Below are 26,171 nucleotides of genomic sequence, written 5' to 3' on the forward strand. Positions count from 1 at the left end.
AGTGTAATTCTTTACTCACGCACACTCACGAAGATATTATTTTCGTGACTCACGCTCACGCACGACATTTTGGTTTGTTAATCACGCTCACGCACACTCACGCTATTGTCATGAGCGTGACTCACGACTCACGCACGAATCACGAAAATGTTCGTGAGTCACGACAATTTCGTGTCACGTGCACACCTCTACTTGCAAGAGGCTCCGGAGGTCAAATCTGGGGATCGGTTTATATGGGGGCTATATATAATTATTGACCGATGTGGACCAATTTTTGCATGGTTGTTAGATACCATATACTTACACCATGTACCAAATTTCAGCCGGATCGGATAAAATTTGCTTCTCTTAGAGGATTCGCAAGCCAAATTGGGAGATCGGTTTATATGGGGGCTATATATAATTATTGACCGATGTGGACCAATTTTTGCATAGTTATTGGAGACCATATACTAACACCATGTACCAAATTTCAGCACGATCAGATGAAATTTGCATCTTTTAGAGGCTCCGGAGGTCAAATCTTGGGATCGGTTTATATGGGGGCTATATATAATTATGGACCGATGTGGACCAATTTTTGCGTAGTTATTAGAGATCATATACATACACCATGTACCAAATTTCAGCCGGATCGGATAAAATTTGCTTCTCTTAGAGGATTCGCAAGCCAAATCTGGGTGCCCGTTTATATGGAGGCTATACGTAAAAGTGGACCGATATGACCCATTTGCAATACCATCCGACCTACGTCAATAACAACTACTTGTGCCAAGTTTCAAGTCGATAGCTTGTTTCGTTCGGAAGTTAGCGTGATTTCAACAGACGGACGGACGGACATGTTGAGTTGGGACAGAAAAAAGGAGAAAATAGTGAAAAATTAAACAGTAAAATGTATAAAAACAAAGTTTTGTTCCTCTTTATTAATAAGTTGTCCAAGAGGAGTTGACGGATACCTTCAAATAAAAAAGCGTGCATTAAGTTCGAGTTTTGCAGCTAAAAAAAATGAAAAAGTTTATTTTCTTTAAAATGAATTATTAAAGAAAAGTAAAAGGTAAAACAGGGTCATCTTAGAGCGATAATACCAACTTAATACCGGTCTAAAAGGTAAAAATGAAATTAAGTACAAAACACGATACGTTTCAAATGCATTTAAAAAACTGCTATTAAAAAACTGTTCACGCCTAAATAAATGTATGTGTATATTATAAAATTATTTACGTATGTTTATACTCGACTCCACGTTTTTCTTTTTTTAGAGTTTTTGAATTCCTTCCAAAATTTCGCACGTTTTATAACAAAAATAAAATTGTTATTTTTGCAATAAAAACATAATATTTTTTCCAAAAGCTCAGTCCATTTCGTTTATATCAAACACTGTTTCTGACTGTAAATATTTATCTCTCTTTCGAAGTTTCATTATAAAAATTTAATATAGTATAAATATAAATGTGTAAATTAAAAAAAAAAACAAATTTGGTGTTCGGTCGGAGCAGGGATTGAACCCACGACCCTTTGTATGCAAGGCAGACATGCTAACCACTGCTCCACGTGGCCAACAAATGCATGTTTCTGTTAAATAATGTTATGTTTCCATGGACTCGTGGGCGCTGCGAACTATGCTATATAAATGAAACTTATAACCATAATTGTCTACTGGTGACTATAACAGCTACGTAGCCCAGTGGATAGTGTGTTGGCTTATAAACTGTATGGTCTTTGGTTTGATTCTCCGTCCAGGAGAAAAATGTGTCAAGAACTAAAAAATTTCGTGGAAGTGATATATTTTTGGGCTCCAAATGCTTCCAAGCAGTATCCAATAATATATGTACTTCCTGCAAAATATGTTTGGGAAATATGTTAGAGAAGCGATTTTTTTTGAGGGTGTGGACAATGAAACAACTTTACATCAGAGAAACGAGTTTTCTGCTAAGTAAAACTCGCATTTGTACAATATTTTTTTTTTTTCAGTGTACAAAGTAGTGAAGGGTATAATATAGTCGACCACGACCGATGTTAGACTTTCTTTACTTGTTTATAAATATAGCTCAGTAATTATCCCATAGCTCAGTAATTATCCCATTAAATTAAATATAAATGTTCTGTTTATTTTTCATATTAAAAGAATGTCTTCAATTGAACTAACTATACAGTATTTATTTTTAAATTTATGACGTATTTACACAAGTGTTATTTTCTATTCTAAAATGTCATGTATCTTTATTTATATTTCACTACAAGTTTTCCTAATATACTCTGTGTCTATTTATGGACACTCGGTTTGATTGATAGTGATTGACGGTTATTACGTGTACTTCAAAATATTAGTTTTTAAAATTTTTTCTCTTATAACAAAAACAAAAAAAAAAAAATTGTTTTAAAAATATACATACGTGTTTTAAGTTTAGTTCTATAATTAATTTTTATTTCGATGCGCGTACACAACATACATACGTAGTGAAAGGTCCTTGTTAGGGACGTGCCAAGTGTCATGACCGGAATAAATAAATACATTTGGTCGAAAGTGAAGTACCAACAGTCATAAACCATAATTTGAAACGGAAAGTGGTTGCTGCCTCTCGAGAGTTTTGAGTTCGTGATTTAATTTCGAATTTTCATTTTTATATCAGCCATAGTAGTATCTTGTGTCTTCCGATTTTATTTGAATTACCAGCGCACACATACACACACACTGGCCCAAATTTATGTAAATAATAACAACACACAACGACAAGAGGAGTGAGTGAGAGTGAGCCAAAGAGCCATCGAGACAGACAAAACTTCAAATATGAATTTGATTTGGATGATTTTAATCTCATTACAATTAAGCACTGCCGAGCATATTTTAATGATAACAATGGGTGGTACAAAATCTCATAAAATACCATTTTGGGAATTGGCCAAAGGTCTTATCGGAAAGTATGTGGTGGTCACATCATTTTGTACTTTTTTGGTCCAATAATAATTGTATTGTTTCCCCCTATCGTCCGGCTCTTGCCACTTTAATTGCAGAGGACATCATGTAACATTTCTCAATGGATTTAAGCCAGATTTTCAAATGGATGGTCTTAAGGAAATTACTCCATTGCCTCTGGTCGAATACATAGACAACTTCACGGACTGGGATTTGGTTGGAGCTCGCTATGCACAAAATGCTCCTGTGTCCGTTTGGCAGGCATTACGCTATCCAGCAGAGGTAAAGTTTCCATCTATGTTATCTGTGTGTGTGTGTGTGTGTTTTATCTACCTTTGACCATGGGATAGTTTGTCCGTTCGTTAGGATGTTTTTGAGAAGGAAGAAATTATTGGTTTTTGTCGTTTTTAAATTGTTTGTTCCGGTGTGTAGAAGGAAATATTTCGAAATGGAATTCCCCTTGGTAAAATACTATTATGCTGTGTGTGGAGAACAGTGTTTCGATATTGTCCTTGGAATAGTAGAAATATTTTTCAAGTATGCTAAATATTAAAATAAACAACTTTATTTCTTTGTTTTACCATCTGTTTTCATAATTCTTTTCCAAAGTCCTTCAAAATCGTATTAAACTCATCCATCATAGGATGGGGGTATACTACACTGAAAAAACAGTGAACCCACCAGGAATAAAACTTGTGGTTAATTTTAGAAAATTTTGAATATTTTTAGAAAATTTAAACTCAACAGTATTACAGACGCTGGCATCACGCCGATATCACTAAAATACGTAAATATTTGTCGACAAATTCAAGAAAATTTATTAGACACTAGCGTAACCCGGCCCGCTTCGCTGCGCCTTCCGAAGCGTATTTGGAGGAACATTTTGCGTTAACTTAGTTAACTATATCCTTCGTGCTGAAAACAAATTCGAAAAGATTTGAATTCTTTTAAACAAATCGGACTACTTGATTTTTCGTTTATAGGTACAAATACGGCGGGAGAGGGTGTACCTTCTTCTATATTTCTTGTGAATTTTAAGTGTGGTTTGTCAAGGAAAGGTATCCTCCTCCTCAACATATCTGAAAATTAAGCATTATATTATAATAACATACAAAGAATTACTGTTTCCCATCCAATAAATCGGAAAAGGCAAAAGTAGTAAAAAATTTTACCACATTAACATTTGCTAAAATGTTGGAAAATGATGCACCCTCTACGTTGGCTGCCAATTTCATGTAAATTTGAGTTCTTTACTAAAAAGAAGTCTGGCAGAAGCCTGTGCAAAAATCATAAAATTATGTACCGAGTTCCCATTTACGGACAACCCTCTACTTTCAACTTAAGAAAAAAAGAAAAAAAAACGGACAAAAGGGAACCCTCTCTTTACTAATAAGAAGTCTGGAAGAAAGAAGCCTGTGCAAAAATCATAAAATTATATACCGAGTTCCCATTTACGGACAACCCTCCACTTTCAATTTAAGAGAAAAAACCGACAAAAGGGAACTCTCTCCCCACCTTCGCTCCACTCTGACCTGATATCGGACTATCACGTATCCTATATTAATTTCGCAACTACTCAATGGTCCCTATAAATTCTATCGAAGTAAATCGACAAAGTTTATTTCAATTTTCCCCTTCCCCAACCAGATATCGAAAAATCATATATTAATCTAAAAATCATGTATAAATTTCATCACCTCCTCCCACGTTCCCTGTAAATTTCAAGTAGATCGGAGATGTTTAATTTTTGCTCTATTGTTTTAAAGGGACGTCACTTTCCCCGATACAATATCGACAAACACCGGAGTGAATAGCACCCCTAACCTTCCCTGAAAGTTATTGAAACTTTCCTTCAAGTGTGGGGCAATGAAGGTTGCCTCTTCATTTATAACCTTTTCCCCCGCTTCCTTTCAAGAAAACTTAAATTTTTTTATATTTCATGTTAGCCTGATACCGAAACAGGCAATTGACGTCCAAATGCATTATATCTAATTATACAATTATTTTTCGAGCTTTATGGACAGGAACATGGTTAATAGAGCGATTTTTTTGCAGTTTTAGAGGAGGACCTCCTCCCCGACCAAATGTCGAAAAGCGTATCTTTTGTAAACGTCCCAGAAAATGTCAAGCAAATTATAAGCCTAAAGGGCGGCCTCTCTTCCGTCCAAAAATCACAAAATCAGGTATCAAATTTATGGTTGACAGAGGTTACGATCTCTCCCCAGTCCTCTGTAAATTTCAAGTAACTCGGTAAAGTTTAATTGTTTTTCTCTATGTACTTAAGAGAAGCGGATGTCTCCCTATGCCCTTTTATTTTTATTAAAAAATCAGGAACCTGATATAAATTTCATAACCTCACCCATTTTTCCGTAAAATTTCAGTCGGAGAGTTTAGTTTTGTTTTCACTGTACTTAAAAAAAAAAGTCGGGCAAAGGGGTGGCCCCCCTCCCCGACCAAATATCGAAAAATAATGTAGCGGATTTTTGTCTAGATGCCAACCCCAACATTCAATGAAAATTTCATGCAAATCGCATAATTTTGTTCCAAGTTTCAAAAAGTAAGGCAAGGGGGAGGTTCCCCTCCACGTCCGCATATGAAATCATCAGGTACCCCATATTAATTCCATAACCTCACCGCATGTTCTTTTTAAATCTCAGATAATTTAGAGAATTTTAGTTTTTTCACTGTACTTTAAAAAAAGTCGAACAAAGGGGAGGTCCCCCTCCGCCACCAAATATCGAAATATAAAGTAGCAAGCAAATCGGACAACTTTGGTCCAATTTTCAAAAAGTCCGACGAAGGGGAGGTCCCCCTCCGCGACCAGGTGTCAAAATATGAGGTACCCTATTTTAACCACATGAACGTCCCCTATGATCTCTGAAAGTTTAAAGTAGATCGGTTCAGCCGATTCGGAGCCAACTCGGTTCATACAAACAAACAAACAAACAAACAAATAAACAAACATGGATTGAATTTTATATATATAGATAGATAGATAATTAAGTTTTTTCAAATGTTAAAGAAAATTTTGTAGTCTGAAGGAAAAAAATGGAGTTCAAAATTGCAAGAATGTCTTTAGTGACATACGATGTTCATGATAACGGCATTACTAGTAAAATTTACAAATTTAAAGAAATAATGAACTATGTTGTGAAAAATACGAATTTAGTAAATCTTTACGCTTAATTTATGTAAAATTTTTCCAGTTTCTTAATTAATTTAACTAACGTACGTAAAAATCTAGTAAAGGAAACTTTCTCTTTACGATGCATCAAAACGTCTATTCAAATGTTTGTGATATGAATCTAATATGACAACACGACATGACATTCTAACTACTTTCTGAGATGTTATTTGTTATTATGAATGAAAAAGTTCATCAGCGGCAATTTGTTTGTCAAATATTTTGCTAAAATAATATTTTTTCATAAAGCTAGAGTAGTAATTAATTGTAAATAAAATTATTTCTATATTTTATATATCGGTTTTAGTTTGTTATTTTCGGCATATATTTTGGTATAAATATTTTTCCCCCGTTAAAAATCAAGAATAAATAAATAATTCTCGTAATTTTCAAGACCTTCTCAAAAGAACTTCCATGGAAATCAAACGGCACTGGTTCAAATCCCAGCGGGAATGAAATTTTATTTTTATACCCTAAACCACATAATGGTCAGGGTATAATAACTTTGATCTGCCAAAAAATGTACCTACCAGAAATATTGATTTTAGACCCCATAAAATATATACAGATCGACTCAGAAGCACCACCTGAGTCGATCTAGCGCTTGATGTCCGTCCGTCCGCTTGTCCATGTATTTGTTGTTCACAGGATTTCGGTTGCAATTATTAACCGATTTTGATTAAATTTCGTACAGTGTGTTTTTTGTGCACAAGGACAAACGCTATTGAATTTGGAAGAAATCGGATTAAATTTAGATATAGCTCCCATATATATGTATCGCCCGATTTCGACAAATTGGGTCACTTTGCACAGTTTTACCAATCGATCGTCGTCAAATTTGGCACAAAGTAATTTCAAATTTTGATGTACTGGCCGATCGTATTCAGACTTGCATGTAGCTCTTGCATAATATTATTGGCCGATTTTTACAAATTTGGATTTATTACCCATCAGACATTTCTGTTCAGATTGTAATAAAACTCCCATAACCATGTACCCATTAATGTTCTCAAATATGGAAATGCGGGTTTTCCCCAAACCTGTACCATTGATAACCCACAAACAATGTTTACTAATTCAGTAGGGGTGGTTTAGGGTATGATATAGTCGGCCCCGCCCGACTTTCTACTTTACTCACTTGTTTAATAATGGACTCTACATTAGTGGCATACTAATTCTGTAGGTGCAAAATCAACTATAGCTGCTAATATCAGACATTTCTGCTCAGATTGTGAGAAGACTCCCATAAACATGTATCCCTTTATGTTCTTAAATATGGAAATGCGGTTTATCTCCAAAACCTATACCAACCTATACCCCACAAATGCTTATGTTTACTATTTCAGTAGGGGTGGGATTAGGGTATGATATAGTCGGCCTCGCCCGACTTTCTACTTTACTTACTTGTTTTTTGTGAAATTTAATTGTCCAAAACTTAAATTTTCATTTAAAACGGCCTAATTGCTTACATTCTAATACTTGTCCAAGAGGACAACATCGGAATTGGAAAAAAGTCGATGGAGGATACCGTGATGCTGTATTAAAAGACATGTTTGTGGACTTGTCCAAAAGGACTGCAACGGAAGGTAAAAAAAAACGATGGGGGATTCCAGGATGCGCTTTAAAACAAATGTTTGTGGAACATCTTCCATTTTTTGCTGGGATATTAATGAAGGCCGGGTGGTTGCTATTAATGAAGGTCGGATGGTATTGCAAATGGGCGATATCGACCATTTTAGATATAGCCCCCATATATACCCTCTAACAATCGTGCAAATCATATCGGTTCATAATTAGGTTATATGCAACAAATGTGGTACAGTCTGATAATGTGGTATTTTCTATGGTTTTTTTCTCAAGCAATCAAGGATCAGTTTGATCTTTGCGGGTTTTCCCCAAATGCGGGTTTCCCCAAACCTGTACCATTGATAACCCACAAACAATGTTTACTAATTCAGTAGGGGTGGTTTAGGGTATGATATAGTCGGCCCCGCCCGACTTTCTACTTTACTCACTTGTTTAATAATGGACTCTACATTAGTGGCATACTAATTCTGTAGGTGCAAAATCAACTATAGCTGCTAATATCAGACATTTCTGCTCAGATTGTGAGAAGACTCCCATAAACATGTATCCCTTTATGTTCATAAATATGGAAATGCGGTTTATCTCCAAAACCTATACCAACCTATACCCCACAAATGCTTATGTTTACTACTTCAGTAGGGGTGGTTTAGGGTATGATATAGTCGGCCTCGCCCGACTTTCTACTTTACTTACTTGTTTTTTTGTGAAATTTAATTGTCCAAAACTTAAATTTTCATTTAAAACGGCCTAATTGCTTACATTCTAATACTTGTCCAAGAGGACAACATCGGAATTGGAAAAAAGTCGATGGAGGATACCGTGATGCTGTATTAAAAGACATGTTTGTGGACTTGTCCAAAAGGACTGCAACGGAAGGTAAAAAAAAAACGATGGGGGATTCCAGGATGCGCTTTAAAACAAATGTTTGTGGAACATCTTCCATTTTTTGCTGGGATATTAATGAAGGCCGGGTGGTTGCTATTAATGAAGGTCGGATGGTATTGCAAATGGGCGATATCGACCATTTTAGATATAGCCCCCATATATACCCTCTAACAATCGTGCAAATCATATCGGTTCATAATTAGGTTATATGCAACAAATGTGGTACAGTCTGATAATGTGGTATTTTCTATGGTTTTTTTCTCAAGCAATCAAGGATCAGTTTGATCTTTGCAACTCTTTCTTTGTGCCAAAAACTATTAATTTTTGGATATACATAAATAACTTACGAGTTCTAAATATGCATAAAGTGCATGCAAGTGCGATATATACGTTGCATTTATTTTTTTTACGAAAAATCTACATTCTGGTGTACCACATTAACATTTTATGAATTCGTACTTAATGAGGTTTTTATTAAATTCCCAAATATATATGTATGAAATTATTAATTTCGCTCATAGTTGCGTGGATGGCTAACACTAGTAAAATGAATGTGGTAAATTCTTAGCGGACAAAAACAAACAAGTATATACGGCCGTAAGTTCGGCCAGGCCGAAGCTTATGTACCCTCCACCATGGATTGCGTAGAAACTTCTACTGAAGCCGATGGCAAGGTATCTTAAAACTTTCTAACATCGTAATATATACCGCATAGTCCATACGTGGTATATATTAAACTAAAAAAGGCCGATTAAATACGTATATAATTAAGTTTAAAGTTTCTATAGAAATAAAATTGTGACAAAATAAAATTTTGGCAACATTTTCTATAGAAGTAAAATTTTAACAAAATTTTCTATAGAAATAAAATTTGGAAAAAATTTTCTATAGAAATAAAGTTTTGACAAAATTTTCTATAGAAATAAAATTTTGACAAAATTTTCTATAGGAATAACATTTTGACAATGTTTTCTATAAAAATAAAATTTTGGTAGATTATTTTTGGCTCGAGTGGCAATCATGATTATGAACCGATATGGACCAATTTTTGTGTGATTGGGGATCGGCTATATATAACTATATACCGATATGGTCCAATTTTGGCATGGTTATTAGCGGCCTTATACTAACATCACGTTGCAAATTTCAGCCGGATCGGATAAAATTTGCTTCTTTTAGAGCAATCGCAAGCCAAATTTGGAGGTCCGTTTATATGGGGGCTATACGTAAAAGTAGACCGATATGACCCATTTGCAATACCATCCGACCTACATCAATAACAACTACTTGTGCCAAGTTTCAAGTCGATAGCTTGTTTCGTTCGGAAGTTAGCGTGATTTCAACAGACGGACGGACGGACGGACATGCTCAGATCGACTCAGAATTCCACCACGACCCAGAATATATATACTCTATTGGGTCTTAGAGCAATATTTCGATGTGTTACAAACGGAATGACAAAGTTAATATACCCCCATCCTATGGTGGATGGTATAAAAATTGGCTATCGAAAAACAAATGGGTATACAACATTTGCTGCACTTACTCTATATGTAGATTTGGCTTGCAGATCCTCTGGATAGAGCAAATCGCGGCATCCAATCCAGTTGAGATTTGGTGCGGAATGTCAGTATATGCTTTTTAACCAACGTGCCAAAATTGGTCCATAACGGTCCATAATTACATATAAACCGACCCCCGGATTTCATCCGACGTCTATATATGCATTTTAATAGTCATGCAAACATTGATCAATATCGGTACATAATAATCAATTGGTTCATTATACAGCCCCAATATAAACCGACACAAAGATTTTACTTCTGGAGCCTCAACGAGGAAACAATGTATCCTTTCGAGTTGATTTTGAACTTCTAATTACCATCCGAAAACTGATCTTGATCAGTTGATCGGAAGTAGAAGTTCAAAATTAAAGTGGCTTATATTTAAAATACGAATGCGAATTTCGCTTAGCATAGAATAAACATTTGTCTGATATAAAGCAGGGTGTTCTAAAATACGATGAACTATTCAATGAAAATTGAGTATCCTAATATGAAAGAAAAATTTGTTTGACTAAAGTCAACTTGGCTTTAAAAATTCTGAGATATTCTTCAAAATGAATAAAATCTTCTTTCAATTTATTGTCTTCTTTTATTTTGACTACAAAGCAAAACAGCGTACAAAAATAAAATATATTTTTACTTATTCTTATTTTAAAGACGTTTTTAACTTGAAACATAGCATAATTTCCGCTTGAAGTCGGGTTTGAATTTGGAAATTTAAGTCGCCCCGCATTTGTGGCCCTGTTTGATTTGGCCAAAATTTCTGGCAACTTGGCATTTCAAAATATTTGAATTTTTTGCTACACTGTGTTCCTGACAATAATATTCGAATAGTTTGTCGATTATACAGCTATTTTCATACCCGTAAACATGAGATGGTGGTATAGTAAGTTTGTCATCCCGTTGTTATTACATCAAAATAACGATTTTCAACTTTATAAAATGTATATATTCCTGATCGGGTTTAAATTTTAAGCCGATTAAACAATATACGTCTATCTGTTTTAATCACTCTACAGCATTCGATAATGAAGCTACTATACGGAAATTTCGAACAAACTCGAACAGGTAAAGTTCGAAAGTGGTATACATCGGCCCAGGTTTTGATTTTGTAACGACCCTTCTCCTATCAAATGCTATATCTCATGTGCGGGTGCTACCTATAATACCGGCCTTGCTCAAGGCAAAATTTCTCAAAATTTTATTTCTGTGGAATTTTTTCTCAAAATTTTATTTCTATAGAATTTATTGTCAAAATTTTATTTCTATAAATTTGTTTATAGAAACTTTGTGAATGTATGGGAAAGTAGGGAACTTTTTTTGTCCTTGTAGGGTAAACCGAACATTTTCCCTGGCAACATTGACTATGAGCAATAGTCAGATTAACACAAAGCATCCATAGACATGTATCCCTTAATTTTCTTAAATATGCAACTGCGGTTTATCTCCCAGACCTATATGTTACCCCACAAATGCTTATGATTACTAATTCTGTAATGGTGGTTTAGGGTATGATATAGTCGGCCCCGCCCGACATTCTACTTTACTTACTTGTTTTTCTTTAATTCTCCGAACAACTTTTCTTTTTTTTTTTCAAGCGTAGAAAATTTCTTACTTTTAAATTTTTTAATTTATTTTTTTTTTCAAAGGACAAACTATACCAAACCTATTTGATGTCTTTCTACGTTATCAAAGTACCTGAAACCTAAAGTATTTCTAAATAAAATTTGTGAACCCTCACAATTTATCTCCCATATAAACCGATCCCCCGACTTTACTTCCTAAGAATCTTCTATCATGGCATGTATCGGTGTTTAGGTTAGGTTAAGTATAGTGGTTGCCCCATATTTCAGGCCCACTTAGACTATTCAGTCCATTGTGATACCACAGTGGTGAACTTCTCTCTTATCACTGAGTGCTGCCCGATTCTATGTTAACTTCATAAAAAGGTACCTCCTTTTTGCAGCCGACTCTGAACGGCGGTCCACATTGCGGTGAAACCACTTAGGGTAGCTTTGAAACACTCAGAAATGTTACCAGAGGAGGTAATCCAACGCTGAAAAACTTTTTGGTGTTCGGTCGAAACTGGGGTTTAACCCACATTGTAAGGCGGGCATGCTATTCATTGCACCACGGTGTTGGATATACACGGACGAGAAATACTGTTTTTCATATGTTTCGGTGTAAACATTATAGGTTTGGAACTCAAATGTTTATCACATTATTTTTGAGTGCAAGCATATAATGTTCATAAACTAGCATAAAATGTTGGCGACATATATGCTATTATGTTAGAACATATTATGTTTGGAACATAAAATTTTTATACCCTCCACCATAGGATGGGAGCCGCTACACCGAAAGAATTCTCTTCGTTAATTTTACGTTCTTTTTACGAAGAAAATTCTTTCGGTGTAATAACCATGCCAAAATTGGTCCATATCGGTCTATAGTTATATATAGCCGATCCCCAATCACACAAAAATTGGTATATGTTCTCTAATGACCATGCAAAAATTGGTCCACATCGACCCATAATTATATATAGCCCCATATAAGCCGATCCCCAGATTTGACCTCCGGAGCCTCTTACACCGAAAGAATTCTCTTCGTTAATTTTACGAAGAATTCTTCATTAACTATTCTTCCTGAATTCTTCATTAAAATAACGAAATTTTCATTCATTTTCGTAAATTTTACGAAGAACATTATTTTACGAATATACGAAACTTCTACGAAACTTCTACGAAACCTTCTACATTAACTTTTCTTCGTAAAAAGTTCGTACTTTTAACGAAACTTTCTTCATATTTCATGAATTTTGTGAAGAAGTTTTTACGAATATTTTACGAAACATTCTGCGTTAAAATTTCTTCATAAAAAGTACGAAACATTTTCTTTGAAATAACGAAGAAGTTTCATTGAAGTTGTAAAATTTCCGTTCGCGGCATTAAATTGTCTTTTATAATGTGCTTGAGTGTATTCCTTTATTCTATTTTTTATGCAAGTCTTCGCTACTTCTCATTTGGGTGATGGCGCGCTATGAATAAAAGTGAAGCAATAAAACTAAAAATTATTCAAAAACTTAAGATGTAAAGTAGTGATGTCATTTTTCACACTTGCAACTACAACCAAATGCACTTTCGACTATAATTTTTTTTTTCTAAAAGTTCGAACATTTTTCAGAAAAAAGTACGAAAGTTTTTCATAAAAAGTACGAAACGTTTTCATAAAAAGAACGAAATTGTTTCATAAAAAGTACGAAGATTTTTCATAAAAAGTACGAATTTTTTTCTTACAAACTACGAAAATTTTGGAAGAACTTTTCTTCGTAAAAAGTACGAAATATTTCATACTTTTAATGAAAAGTTTCTTTGAATGTAAAACAATGACAAATTTCGTACTTTTAACGAAATTTTTCGTTCTTTTTACGAAGAAAATTCTTTCGGTGTAGAGGAGCAAAATTCATCCGATCCGGTTGAAATTTGGTACGTGGTGTTAGTATATGGTCTCTAACAACCATGCAAGAATTGGTCCATATCGGTCCATGATTATATATAGCCCCCATATAAATCGATCCCCAGATTTGTCCTCCGGAGCCTCTTGGAGGAGCAAAATTCATCCGATCCGGTTGAAATTTGGAACATGGTGTTAGAATGTGGTTTCTAACAAACAAGCAAGAATTGTTCCATATCGTTCCATAATTATATATAGCCCCCATATAAACCGTTCCCCAGATTTGATCTCCGGAGCCTCTTGGAGGGGCAAAATTCATCCGATCCGGTTGAAATTTGCTACGTGGTGTTAGTATAAGGCCGCTAATAACCATGCCAAAATTGGTCCATATCAGTCTATAGTTATATATAGCCGATCCCCAATCACACAAAAATTGTTGTCAAAATTTTATTTTGTCAAAATGTTATTTCTATAGAAATTTTAAACTTAATTATATACGTATTTAATCGGTCTTTTTATACCCTCCACCATAGGAAGGGAGTATATTAACTTTGTCATTCCGTTTGTAACACATCGAAATATTGCTCTAAGACCCCATAAAGTATATATATTCTGGGTCGTGGTGAAATTCTGAGTCGATCTGAGTCCGTCTGTTGAAATCACGCTAACTTCCGAACGAAATAAGCTATCGACTTGAAACGTGGCAAAAGTAGTTGTTATTTATGCAGGTCGGATGGTATTGCAAATGGGCCATATCGGTTCACTTTTACGTATAGCCCCCATATAAACGGACCCCCAAATTTGTCTTGTGATTGCTCTAAAAGAAGCAAATTTCATCCGATCCGGCTGAAATTTGGTACATGGTGTTAGTATATAGTCTCTAACATCCATGCAAAAATTGGTCCATATCGGTCCACTTTTACGTATAGCCCCCCATATAAACGGACCCCCAAATTTGGCTTGCGATTGCTCTAAAAGAAGCAAATTCCATCCGATGAGGCTGAAATTTGGTACATGGTGTTAGGATATGGTCTTTAACAACCGTGCAAAAATTGGTCCATATCAGTCCACTTTTACGTATAGCCCCCATATAAACGGGCCCCCACATTTGGCTTGCGATTGCTCTACGAGAAGCAAATTTCATCCGATCCGGCTGAAATTTGGTACATGGTGTTAGTATATGGTCTCTAACAACCATGCAAAAATTGGTCCACATCGGTCCATAATTATATATAGCCCTCATATAAACCTCCCCTTGGAGGAGCAAAATTCATCCGATCCGGTTGAAATTTGGAACATGGTGTTAGAATGTGGTCTCTAACAAACACGCAAGAATTGGTCCATATCGGTCCATAATGATATATAGTCCCCATATAAACCGTTCCCCAGATTTGATCTCCGGAGCCTCTTGGAGGAGCAAAATTCATCCGATCCGGTTGAAATTTTCAACGTGGTGTTAGTAAAAGGCCGCTAATAACCATGCCAAAATTGATATGTCTGTAGTTATATATAGCCGATCCCCAATCACACAAAAATTGGTCCATATCGGTTCATAATCATGGTTGCCACTCGCGCCAAAAATAATCTACCAATATTTTATTTTTATAGAAAACATTGTCAAAATGTTATTTCTATAGAAAATTTTGTCAAAATTTTATTTCTATAGCAAATTTTGTCAAAATTTTATTTCTTCAGAAAATTTGACAAAATTTTATTTCTATAGGAATTTTTGTCAATATTTTATTTCTATAGAAATTTTTTTCCAAATTTTATTTCTATAGAAAATATTGTCAAAATTTTACTTCTATAGAAAATGTTGTCAAAATTTTATTTTGTCAAAATTTTATTTCTATAGAAACTTTAAACTTAATTATATACGTATTTAATCGGCCTTTTTTAGTTTAATATATACTACGTATGGGCTATGTGGTATATATTACGGTGATAGGAAATTTTAAGATACCTTGCCATCGGCTTCAGTTGAAGTTTCTTTGCAATCCATGGTGGAGGGTTTATAAGTTTCGGCCTGGCCGAACTTACGGCCTTACGTATATACTTGATTTAATATAATATGTGTGGATGCAATCATATATTAATTTAGAGATTGCCTATAAACATATATGTGTTTAGAGAGACCGAGAGAGTATGCTGCAATTTTCACTATATTTTGGACACATAAATAACACTAAAATACATTAATTTAGTGTTTATTTTGTTAAGCGCTACACTACAAAACTTAGGTCTCGAGTCATATGAAAAGCGATATTTGCATACGATTTTCTTGAACACAATTTTCAAAAAAATCTATAATGTAATGTTACAAATTTCAATTTCAACTTCGGAAACCGTACCATTTTATCGACTGAGAGGGATATGTTTCGTCAAATTCACTTAATGTTGTAATTTTAAAACGAAAATTATTGGATGCGTTCCATGGTGATGGGTATCAGAGATTCGGTCTGGCCGAACTTACAGCCGTATATACTTGCATAGTCTAGCATGACATAGAAACCAAGTGCGTAGAGTTTTCAAGAGCATTTATTAATTTCACATCAAAGCCTTTACACCATATCTAAAGCCACTGGAGAAATGTACCTTGTGGCCACCTCGGTATTCTATAATCGTAATTATTTTCTTCTTACTTCCTTTCTTACTTGCAGGCATGCAACAGTTTGTTGGAAGCTGATGCACAAAGTGGAGTTACCGTTACGGATGAATTATTGACACAGAGATTTCATTTGGCCATTGTAGATGGTGCATTTCCGGAATGTGCTTTGGGAATCGTGCATCTTTTGGATTTACCATTCATGTTCATCAATACGGTTGGCTTCTATACAGGAAGTCTGGCAATGGCAGGAAATCCAATTACCTATGCCGTAACGCCTCATGTCTTTACAGCATTTACGGAATCAATGAATCTTATGCAGCGTATAGAAAATTGTTGGACACATTTGTTGGCAGATTTATTGCATAAGGTAGACTATATATTAGACAAGAATAATTGCCTTGTGGCTTAGGATGAGATAATTCGAATATTAAGTGAGGCATTATACTCACCTGTATGTATATACGTGGAATATTTTGTTTTGTATTGTTTTTGTTTGATGTTAAAAGAAATATTTATTTTTCGTTCAGTTTATCATTGCAAGACGAATGGACTAAAAAACAATTTTTAATTTTGCAAATGATTGATTTTATGTTCCTGTTAAGACTAGGAGAGATACTTTGTAACACATCGAAATATCGATCTACCCTGAAAGAAGGGTTTTTTTCTGATGAACGAAATTTTAGACTAACAAAGTTTTCTGTTGAAGCTAACAACTTTTTTATATAGTTTGAAATTGCGAATGAGAGATGTCAAACTAGTAGATTTTTGAATAAATGCAATATAAAATCAATTTTTTTGCATCCCCTTTATCGGGAAGCCAAACTAAATTAAATTAAAAATATTCATAATTTCATTTATTCAAAATTAACCCTTTCACTACCGAAATAAACCTAATGTTAAAAACTTTTATTTTTCTTCTGTTTTTACGTGTACTAACAGCATGTAGAACAAAAATTGTCGTTTTGAAAACTTACCTCAATTACTTCAGGAGCTATATGAGGTTGTTTTGAAAATTTGATTCATGAACTGTGACCAAATGACCATACGAAAATAAGTGCTATTTGGCCTATAATATTTTTTAAAGTGTGAGAAAAAATACAAAAAAGAAATCGTAAAAGTATCAGCTTAAGTTTTTGTATAAATGTCCATTTACTAGAAACAAACAGTAGAAAAATTGTCTCAAATTTTCGTATTTTTCGTTTATTGTTAAAGAAGTTTATAAAAATGTATTTTAGACCTCACCAATATGGACAATATTTATAGCTTATTTAGATTAAAGCCTCTATTTAAAAAAAAAAAAAAAAAAAAAAAACCATCGAGAAATAAATCGAAACTTAGTGGGAAAATAGAATTTGGTGTATTTTTCGAATGTCCTTCTCAGTGGACATCGGTAGTGAAAGGGTTAAGTTTTCTACATTAGGTTTACGACTTTTGCAACATACGTATTATACCGTCGTAAACCTATGTCGCAAAAGTCACAGTTTGCGACGGGCCAACCCGGATCGTTTGTTACAGATTCGAGTTTATTCGCTCTTACAGAAACTAATCCACATTACAATAGCATTTCGTTTGTCTAAAATTTCTTTGCTGAGGAAAGTATTTTTTAGGTGTAGATCCCAAATTATATATATATATTTTGGGTCTTGGTAAAATTCTGAGTCGATGTTAGCGATGTCCGTCTGTTGAAATCACCCAAATTTCCGAACCAAACAAGCTTGAAACACAAGTGTTTATTACACAAGTATTTATTATTGTAGTTCGGTTGTTATTGCAAGTGGGCCATAACGGACCACTTTTAGGGGTAGCCCCCATATAAACCGTTCTCCAGAAGTGGCGTTCAGATCCTATGACTTCTATCAACCATACAAAAATTGATCCATGTCGGTTCATAATAATATATAGCTCACATATAAACCGATCCCAATACATGGCGTGCGGATGCTCTTGGAGAAGCAAATTTCATCCCATCCGGTTGAAATTTGGTACCCTTTAACAATCACGCGAAAATTGGTCCATATCGGACCAGAATTTCACTACTACCAAGACACAAAGATACACATACAAAAATAATTCTTTCCTCCCAAACGAAATTTTAGGCAAACATTTCCCATTTGCTTTTCGCTATAAGGAAGTTTTGTTTCTAAGTGATTAAGAAAAGTATTTTGTGATAAACGTTAATTTTTTTACAGGATGTAAAACCAATATCATAAAGACTAACTCAAAAAAATTATAATTAATGGCATCTTCCCTCGCATCTTTCTCACATCCACGAGGTTTATTCAGATATTAGCACTTTTTTATAATATTTTTAATAATATAGACAATTAGAAGAAATTATTAGACTTTAACATTTTTTAAATTTTAATTTTCACCTGGACGGTCAATGAATACACAATCGTGGCGTTTCTAGACATCGAGGGGGCATTCAATAACGTCCTTCCGAGCTCTATATTAAATGGACTGGCAACTCTGAATGTTGATAGGAATGTTGATCCAGGTATACTTAGGCTGCTAGACGAACTGCTAATGAGGAGACGTATTTCGGCCACACTAGGTCAAGCAAACATACAAAGGGATGTGAACAGAAGTACTCTCCAAGGAGGAGTTCTATCACATCTTCTTTGGAATGTTGCTATAAACAACCTTCTGGTTTCCCTAGAAAAAGAAAGGATAAAAGTGGTGGCATACGCAGACGATGTGGATCTAGCAGTCAGGGGAAAATTCCCATCCACAATCAGAGATGTTATACAGAGAGCCCTCCGGATGTCTGAGAAATGGGCGAAAGATAATGGCCTTGGAGTGGTCTTGAAGTAAATCCTGCAAAGACAGACAAAGATCACAAAACTCCCACGGTTAAGCCCATATCCTTAAGGGGTATTGAAATTCCCTTTGGTGAGTGTGCAAAATACCTTGGCGTTATTCTGGACAAGAAGCTGATCTTTAGGCTTAATATTGAAGAAAGAGCGAGAAAAGCCACCGTAGCTTTGTACTCGTGCAAAATGGCAATAGAAAAAATGTGGGGACTAAAACCGAAAATTGTGCATTGGATATACACGGCAGAGGTTAGACCTATAATGCTATATGGTGTAGTAGTCTGGTGGCCAGCACTTCAGCAACCGACAGGCTTAGATAAAGTTCAGCGTATGGCGGGCTTGTGTATCTCAGGCGCATTCAGTAAGACAGGAACAGATTCCCTTAATGCCATGCTGCATCTATTGCCTTTAGACATTTTGGCCAAACAGTCAGCTGCAACAACAGCTGTGCGGTTGCGCGAGCTATCGCTGTGGTCGGAAAAAATGTACGGTCACAGTTCGGTCCTCAAAATAATGCCAGATATGCCTAACCTAGTGGATTAACCTCTAAAGAAACCACTTTTCGACAAAAAGTATGAAACTCTAATTCCCAACAGTGAGGCGTGGTGTACACAGAACCCGGGGAATAAAAGATTTATAGATTTCTACACTGATGGCTCCAAATTGGATGGACAAGTGGGTTTCGAAGTATATTCTAAAAGTCTGGAACTTCGAATATCGGAAAGATTACCTAATCACTGTAGTGTTTTTCAGGCTGAAATATTAGCAATAAGAGATGTGGCGAATTGGCTGAGACTCAGCACAAAGTGGAGCACTATTTCAGCAGGATTGAAGGGAGTGAGGCAGTAACAACTGCTTACAAAACAACCGAATCAGAGCTGATTTTTGTGGGCGATGTCCCGATATAGAGCAGCTGTTACATAGCGCTGATATAATTGCTCATTTTAATAAAACTATTGCTTAGAAGTGATATATAATCTTGAGTATAGCATTGTTGGCTTGAAGGAAAACAGCACTACCTTTCATGCATCTATACTGCATGAATTGGTTTTTTTACTCGTGGTTTGATTACTCGTTTACGTTATTGTCATCGATTCATGCAGTGTGGATGCACTGCCTACTTTTTTGTATACCAAAAAACGCAACTAAACTCTTACTGCTGAAGTATTTTTTGCTGGGGAAGTAATATTCCAAAAATGTTGGCATTAACACACGCAAAGAAAAAAAACGTTTGGAGAACGTGTACCGAAAACGTTTTTTTAGAGTTTTTTGAATTGCCATTTGTTTTGTTTTGTTATTGTTGGTTTTGTTCTTTAAGCATTGTTGTTGTTTTATATTGCAGCTTAAAACCATACATTGACTAAACTACAAGTGTAGCTTAACCAACAGAGGAAAAGAATGTTTGTCAAATTTATTTGGGCAAAGCCCTATAGACTGCAAGATGGTTGGATGGACGCACGTTTCGGAATTACCACATTCCTCATCAGCATCCTCTACACGCTCACAAAAAATCGCTTCTGTAACATATACTCCCGAACATATTTTGCTTCAAGCATATACATTTTTGGCTATTGCCCAAACATTTATATGTTTGATCTCTTCCAATATATAATATGTTTGAAAGCATATTGGTCTAAACAATATATGTTTGGGTAGTCTAAGTTCCAAACATTTTGTATTTTTGCATCCAAATTCAATAATGTTGTCTTCCAAAAAACAATATGTTATTATGTGAACATATAATATGTTTGGAAGCATTTTGCACACAAAAATATTATATGCTTAAAAAAATTCTCCCAAACAATATTGTGCTCAAAATTTTATTTATTTATTTATATATTTACAATCATAATGAATTATGAAAATAAACAGGTAATATAGGTGCTAACAACATAGGTTTTCGACCTGAATGCTCAAAATTTTGTTTCTGCCCAATTGTATATTCCCCCACATCTTTCTCACTTCCACGAGATGTTTTAGTTCTTAGCACCTTTTTCTGTAATACAAACATTGTAGAAGAAAACTTACAAAGGGATTCGAACAGCGGACCACACAGTTTGTAAGGATCAAAGAAGTAGCTGATCAATTGCCCAAGGAAAAAAAAATGTTAATTTTGTAATAACAAGCAACAACCAACCAACTTAATTCAATGTCGCTCCCTGTTAAATAGCACTCCAAGCTACTAAACACATATATGTTTATAGGCTATTTCTAAATTAATATATGTTTGCATCCAAGCATATTATATTTAAAAACATTTTATGTCCCAAACATTATATGTTCTAACATATTAACATATATGTCCCAAACATGTTATGCTAGTTTATGAACATTATATGCTTGCACTCAAAAATATTGTGTTTAAAAATTTGTGTTCCAAACATATAATGTTTATAGCCAAACATGTGAAAAACAGTCTTTTTCATCCGTGTACTTGCAGCAAAACTATCAACCAATTATCAGAATAAATTCAGGCAGTTTATTAAACCCAACAAAAACCACACTTGAACCCTCCGAAAAAAGGTTTTACATTGATAGCCGGCTTATGCCGAAATAAATTCGAAACAAACATATTGCTTCGAAAAGTATACACTTGTATCACCAAAAAAATTCGTTTGTTACAAAATCTTTATTTTTTCAATAAAAAAAGTTACAACACAGTCCATTTCGTTTATATCAAACACTGTTCTTTTCTGACTTTAGGTCTTTAATAAGACACATTTTACAGATCATAGTAAAAATTTAATATAGTAGAATGTAATGTTGAACATTTTTTCGGAATCTTCCGACAATATCTGGAATATATGTAAAAAAAAACTTTGGTCGAAGCAGGGATCGAACCCACGACCCATGGCATGCCAGTCGGACGTAGCAACCACTGCTCCACGGTGCCCTATAATCGGCTCGTGGGCGCCGCAAGCTATGCTATATACATATAACTTATATGGGTAATTGTCTATTGATGACAATAACGGCTACATAGCTCAGTGGATAGTGTATTGGCTTACAAATTGCATGGTCCGCGGTTCGATTCTCCGTCCAGGCGAAAGGTAAAAAAAAAATTTTAATTTATAAAATCGTATAATTTCTTCTACATTGTTTGTATTACAGAAAAATGTGCTAATAACTAAAAAATTTCGTGGAAGTGAGAAAGATGTGAGGGAAAATGTAATTAGCTAGAAAATTTTTTTGAGGTAGTCTTTATGAAATTGTTTTTACATCCTGGAAAAGAATAAACGTTTATCACAAAAAGTATATACTTTTCTTCCAAATACACTTCCTTTCAACGAAAAGCAAATGAGAAACGGACTTTGTTTGTCTAAAATTTCGTTTGGGAGGAAATAATTATTTTTTTGCGTGTATATACTCAGACAGTCAACCTGCAATAAAATCCTTGGACTCTGTGCTCCTTAACTCGAAAACGGCCATCGACTGCCGCAAACCTCTCAACGAGATGACTGAGCAGTACAAAATTCACCTAATATGGGTGCCTGGCCATTGGAACAAACCGGGGAACTGCGAAGCAGATGAGTTAGCAAGGCTAGGAACTTCCTTACATATTCCAGGGGGAACTAGAATCTGTTGGTATGTCTCTGGCTACCTGTAAGCTCTTACTGCGTGAGAAGGCCTTCATGATGGCAAATGTTCGATAGGAGAATTGCAAGGGTTGTAACGACACCAAGCAAATATGGCCCCATTTAAACTTGAACCGCACACTAGCTATGCTAGTGTTCTCAAGACGTCAGATATCACTCCTGATATCTACTATAACGGGTCGGTGCGTTATAGGCGTTTTTGCAAAAACTATTGGTGCGAAGTATAATAACTACTGTATGAGCTGTCATGTTGTGGAGGAAAAGGAATCAATTAAACACCTCTTGTGAGTGTCCTGCATTTTGTGTAAGGCGTAAGCGATTTTTAGGGTAATATAGCTTTAGTTTACTTGCGGACCTGGAAAACGTTATCTTAAGCAGTCTTTGTTTTTGGAGCAATCTGGTTGGTTCAACAAAAGAAAATAATAGAGAAGGTTCAGTGGTTAAAACTAGAAGTGTCCATATGGACGGAAAATCTGACCGCGTATCATACTGTTTGTAAGTCAACACACTATCCTCTGGCCTACTTAGCTGTTATTGTCATCAACAACGTATACAGTCATGCTGTAATTATAGAGCATAGCTTTGGGTACTCACGAACCGATGGCAAGAAACTTTATTTAATAGACCACTACTTTATTTAACATACCACTGCTTTCTTAAAAATACAACGTTTAGAAGCCGAAATAATGTAGTTTTGCATATACAGAGAAACCCCATAGACTTGGACACTCTGAAAACCGTACACCTCCTAAACATGGACAGTTGTCTAGGGACGTTTGCTATATCAACACATTACAATTAACCTCTCAAACCTGGACACCACTCAAAGGTGGACAAGATTTAGGCGACCGTGGGTGTTAGCTAGATTTCGATAAGATGGTCGGCATTACATACTACCATAACAAATTTTTACTATAGAATTTCAAAATTTGTCTTATTAAAGACTTATATATTATATGCACTTCAAAACGAGTAACTGTCAAACTAAAACATCTCAACCCGGTGTGAACGGTGAAATGTTTTTAGAAAAACGAATGAGGAAAACGAGTCGGTGGGAACATAGCATTAAAGTCAGAAAAGTACAGTGCTTGATATAAATGAAATGGACTGTGACATTGGAACAAAAATGATTTGTTTTATTGCAAAAATAAAAAAATTGTGACAAACAAATTTTTTTGGTGACTAAAGTTTGAAAATATTGTATTTTTGAAGTTCGAAAAACTCTAACAAAAGAACAACGCTTTCGATTCACGTTTTTCAAACTTTTTTTTTGGTTACCCAATCCCGAAATACAAATTGTTTATCCCAAAGACAATAAACAAACGAAGATAGGAAATTGGCTTCTGAGGAGATCAAACCATTTACGATGTTAGGTTTTTCACTGAGACTTACTAATCTCTAACCAAAGTTCGAAATATACTTGAAATACAAAAGATCGCTTAATTGAGCTTCCAACCCCGGGTTTCGGATTAATCGAAAATGCCAATGTTTTTACTTTCCGGTTTCTGTTTCGTAAGGAATTCTAATTATTGGTGCATGTTTTTGATGCCCCATTTGTGGCACTGTAGATAGGCGACTTCAAGGGCTCTTGGCAAAAACAAAAACAAAAAAAAACCTTTCTCAATAGTCCAATATTTTTCTGGGAATTCATCATCATAGTGTTTTCTGTTTGCACTCAATTCAATTTTGTTTATAATATCAATTTGTCGTTTCGTTTTTGCGTTTTATTAATTATTGATTTCTCTCTCTCCATATTTTCAATATTTCATAAAATGGCCAAAATTGTAAAATAAAATGCAATAACTACAACCAACGACAACAATGGCAATAACCACCAATAGTGGTATACCAATCAAGTGCATAGTGTTCTGATGAAACACCTCGGTCCAAGTATGCCCCATCCCTATGCAATGATGCGAAACGTTTCCATCATACTACAGAATGGCCATGCCAGCATAACAAATGCCAGGCCATTCTATCCCAACGTCATCGAAATTGCATGCATACACTGCAGGCCTTCGGGGACTTTACCACAGGACTTGGAAGAGTTCATGGAATCAGCACCAGCGGGTGTAATATTTTTCTCAATGGGTTCATCGGTAAAAGCGGCAAATATGCCTGGGGAATTTCGACATTTACTGGTAGAAGTATTTTCACGTTTACCTCAATATCATGTCCTATGGAAATGGGATGCAAATGGTCAATCCACTGCAAATGCAACCAAAAAGATTGGTACAAGACCATGGACCATGGGAACGTATCAAAATATGACTGTGGTCACAAAGAATGTTCGTTTGAGTGGTTGGCTGCCACAACAGGACATATTAGGACACCGGAAGCTAAAGGCTTTCGTCACACATGGCGGCTTGCTCAGCATGTACGAGGCCATTTATCATGCTGTTCCCATGGTTATGCTGCCCGTCTTCTGCGATCATGATGTAAATGCTGCCAAAGCCGAATCGGATGGATATGCCATACGTTTGCCTCTTGAAACGATTACAGCGGATAAGCTGCATCAGGCCATAATTTTGATTTTAAACAATGGCCAATACAAAAGAAATGTCAAAAAGAAAAGTCAATTGATGTTGGATCAAATCACAGCACCTCTGGACACAGCAATCTTCTGGTCAGAATTTGTAATGAGGCACAAAGATGTTTCGCATCTCCAATCTCCAGTGCGGCATATGAGGTTTGTTAAGAGAATAGCCATAAAGCCATGCGTTATTAATAGTTTTATTTTGTTTTTCTTCAATTTTCATTTACAGTTTTTTCATATACCATTCCTTGGATTTGATTTGCATGTTCGTGCTTGTGCTTGGCGGTATACTTATAATTTTATTAAAAATTTTGAATTATGCTTTAAAGCATAGTGGTGGTGGTCGGCGACATCCGGTACAAAGTCGAAAAAATAAATGTATTAAACAATGTTCATCCTGTGGTTTAACTCTGGTATCAAATTCAAAGTGGGGTGAAATTGAAAATTCAATATCTGGCGTGTACAATGTGGCTGATACGTATTGAAACACACTTCAGGTTGATATCATTTCTAACCTCTCGTCTGACAGCTGACAGAATTATTTCAGTGAAGCTTTTTTTATTGTTTGCAAGCTTACAAAAGTACAAAAAGAGTCAAAATTTCAACTACTAACATCACGTACGGAATTGCAATGGGATCGGATTAAATTGACTCCTCCAAGAGGTTGCGCAGGTCAAATATGGGGATGGGTTTATATGCGGGCCTATACCTAAGTTTGGTCCGATATGGCCCATTTGCAATACCATCCGGCCTATATAAAAAACATTACATGTGCATAGTTTCAAGTCGATAGTATGTTACTCTCGGAAGTCAGCGTGATTTCAACCGACAGACAGACGGACATCGCTAGGTCGACTCAGAATTTCACTACGACCCAGAATATATTTATGCGGATAGGAGAACATTATTTCGATGTGTTATAAAAGGAATGACAAAGTTAGTATTTCTCCAATCATATGGTGGAGGGTAGTATAACAAAACCAGAAATTATCCCAAAAGTAAATGCCAAATGTGATCGAAATCCAGA

At 35.3% G+C, this 26,171-nt stretch overlaps 1 protein-coding gene across 1 annotated transcript; it reads left to right on the forward strand.

Moving 5' to 3' along the window:
- Positions 1 to 2,408: 2,408 nt before the first annotated feature.
- LOC142232225 (UDP-glucuronosyltransferase 2A1-like) lies at positions 2,409 to 25,629 on the forward strand. Its single transcript, XM_075302962.1, has 5 exons — positions 2,409 to 2,919; positions 3,013 to 3,196; positions 16,252 to 16,566; positions 24,450 to 25,297; positions 25,374 to 25,629. The coding sequence occupies exons 1-5, from the start codon at positions 2,789 to 2,791 to the stop codon at positions 25,627 to 25,629; spliced, it is 1,734 nt and encodes a 577-aa protein (XP_075159077.1). The 5' UTR covers positions 2,409 to 2,788.
- The last annotated feature ends 542 nt before the right edge of the window (positions 25,630 to 26,171 follow it).

Source organism: Haematobia irritans, chromosome 1 (assembly GCF_050003625.1).
Source record: "Haematobia irritans isolate KBUSLIRL chromosome 1, ASM5000362v1, whole genome shotgun sequence".
In the NCBI taxonomy this organism is placed as follows: Eukaryota; Metazoa; Arthropoda; class Insecta; order Diptera; family Muscidae; genus Haematobia; species Haematobia irritans.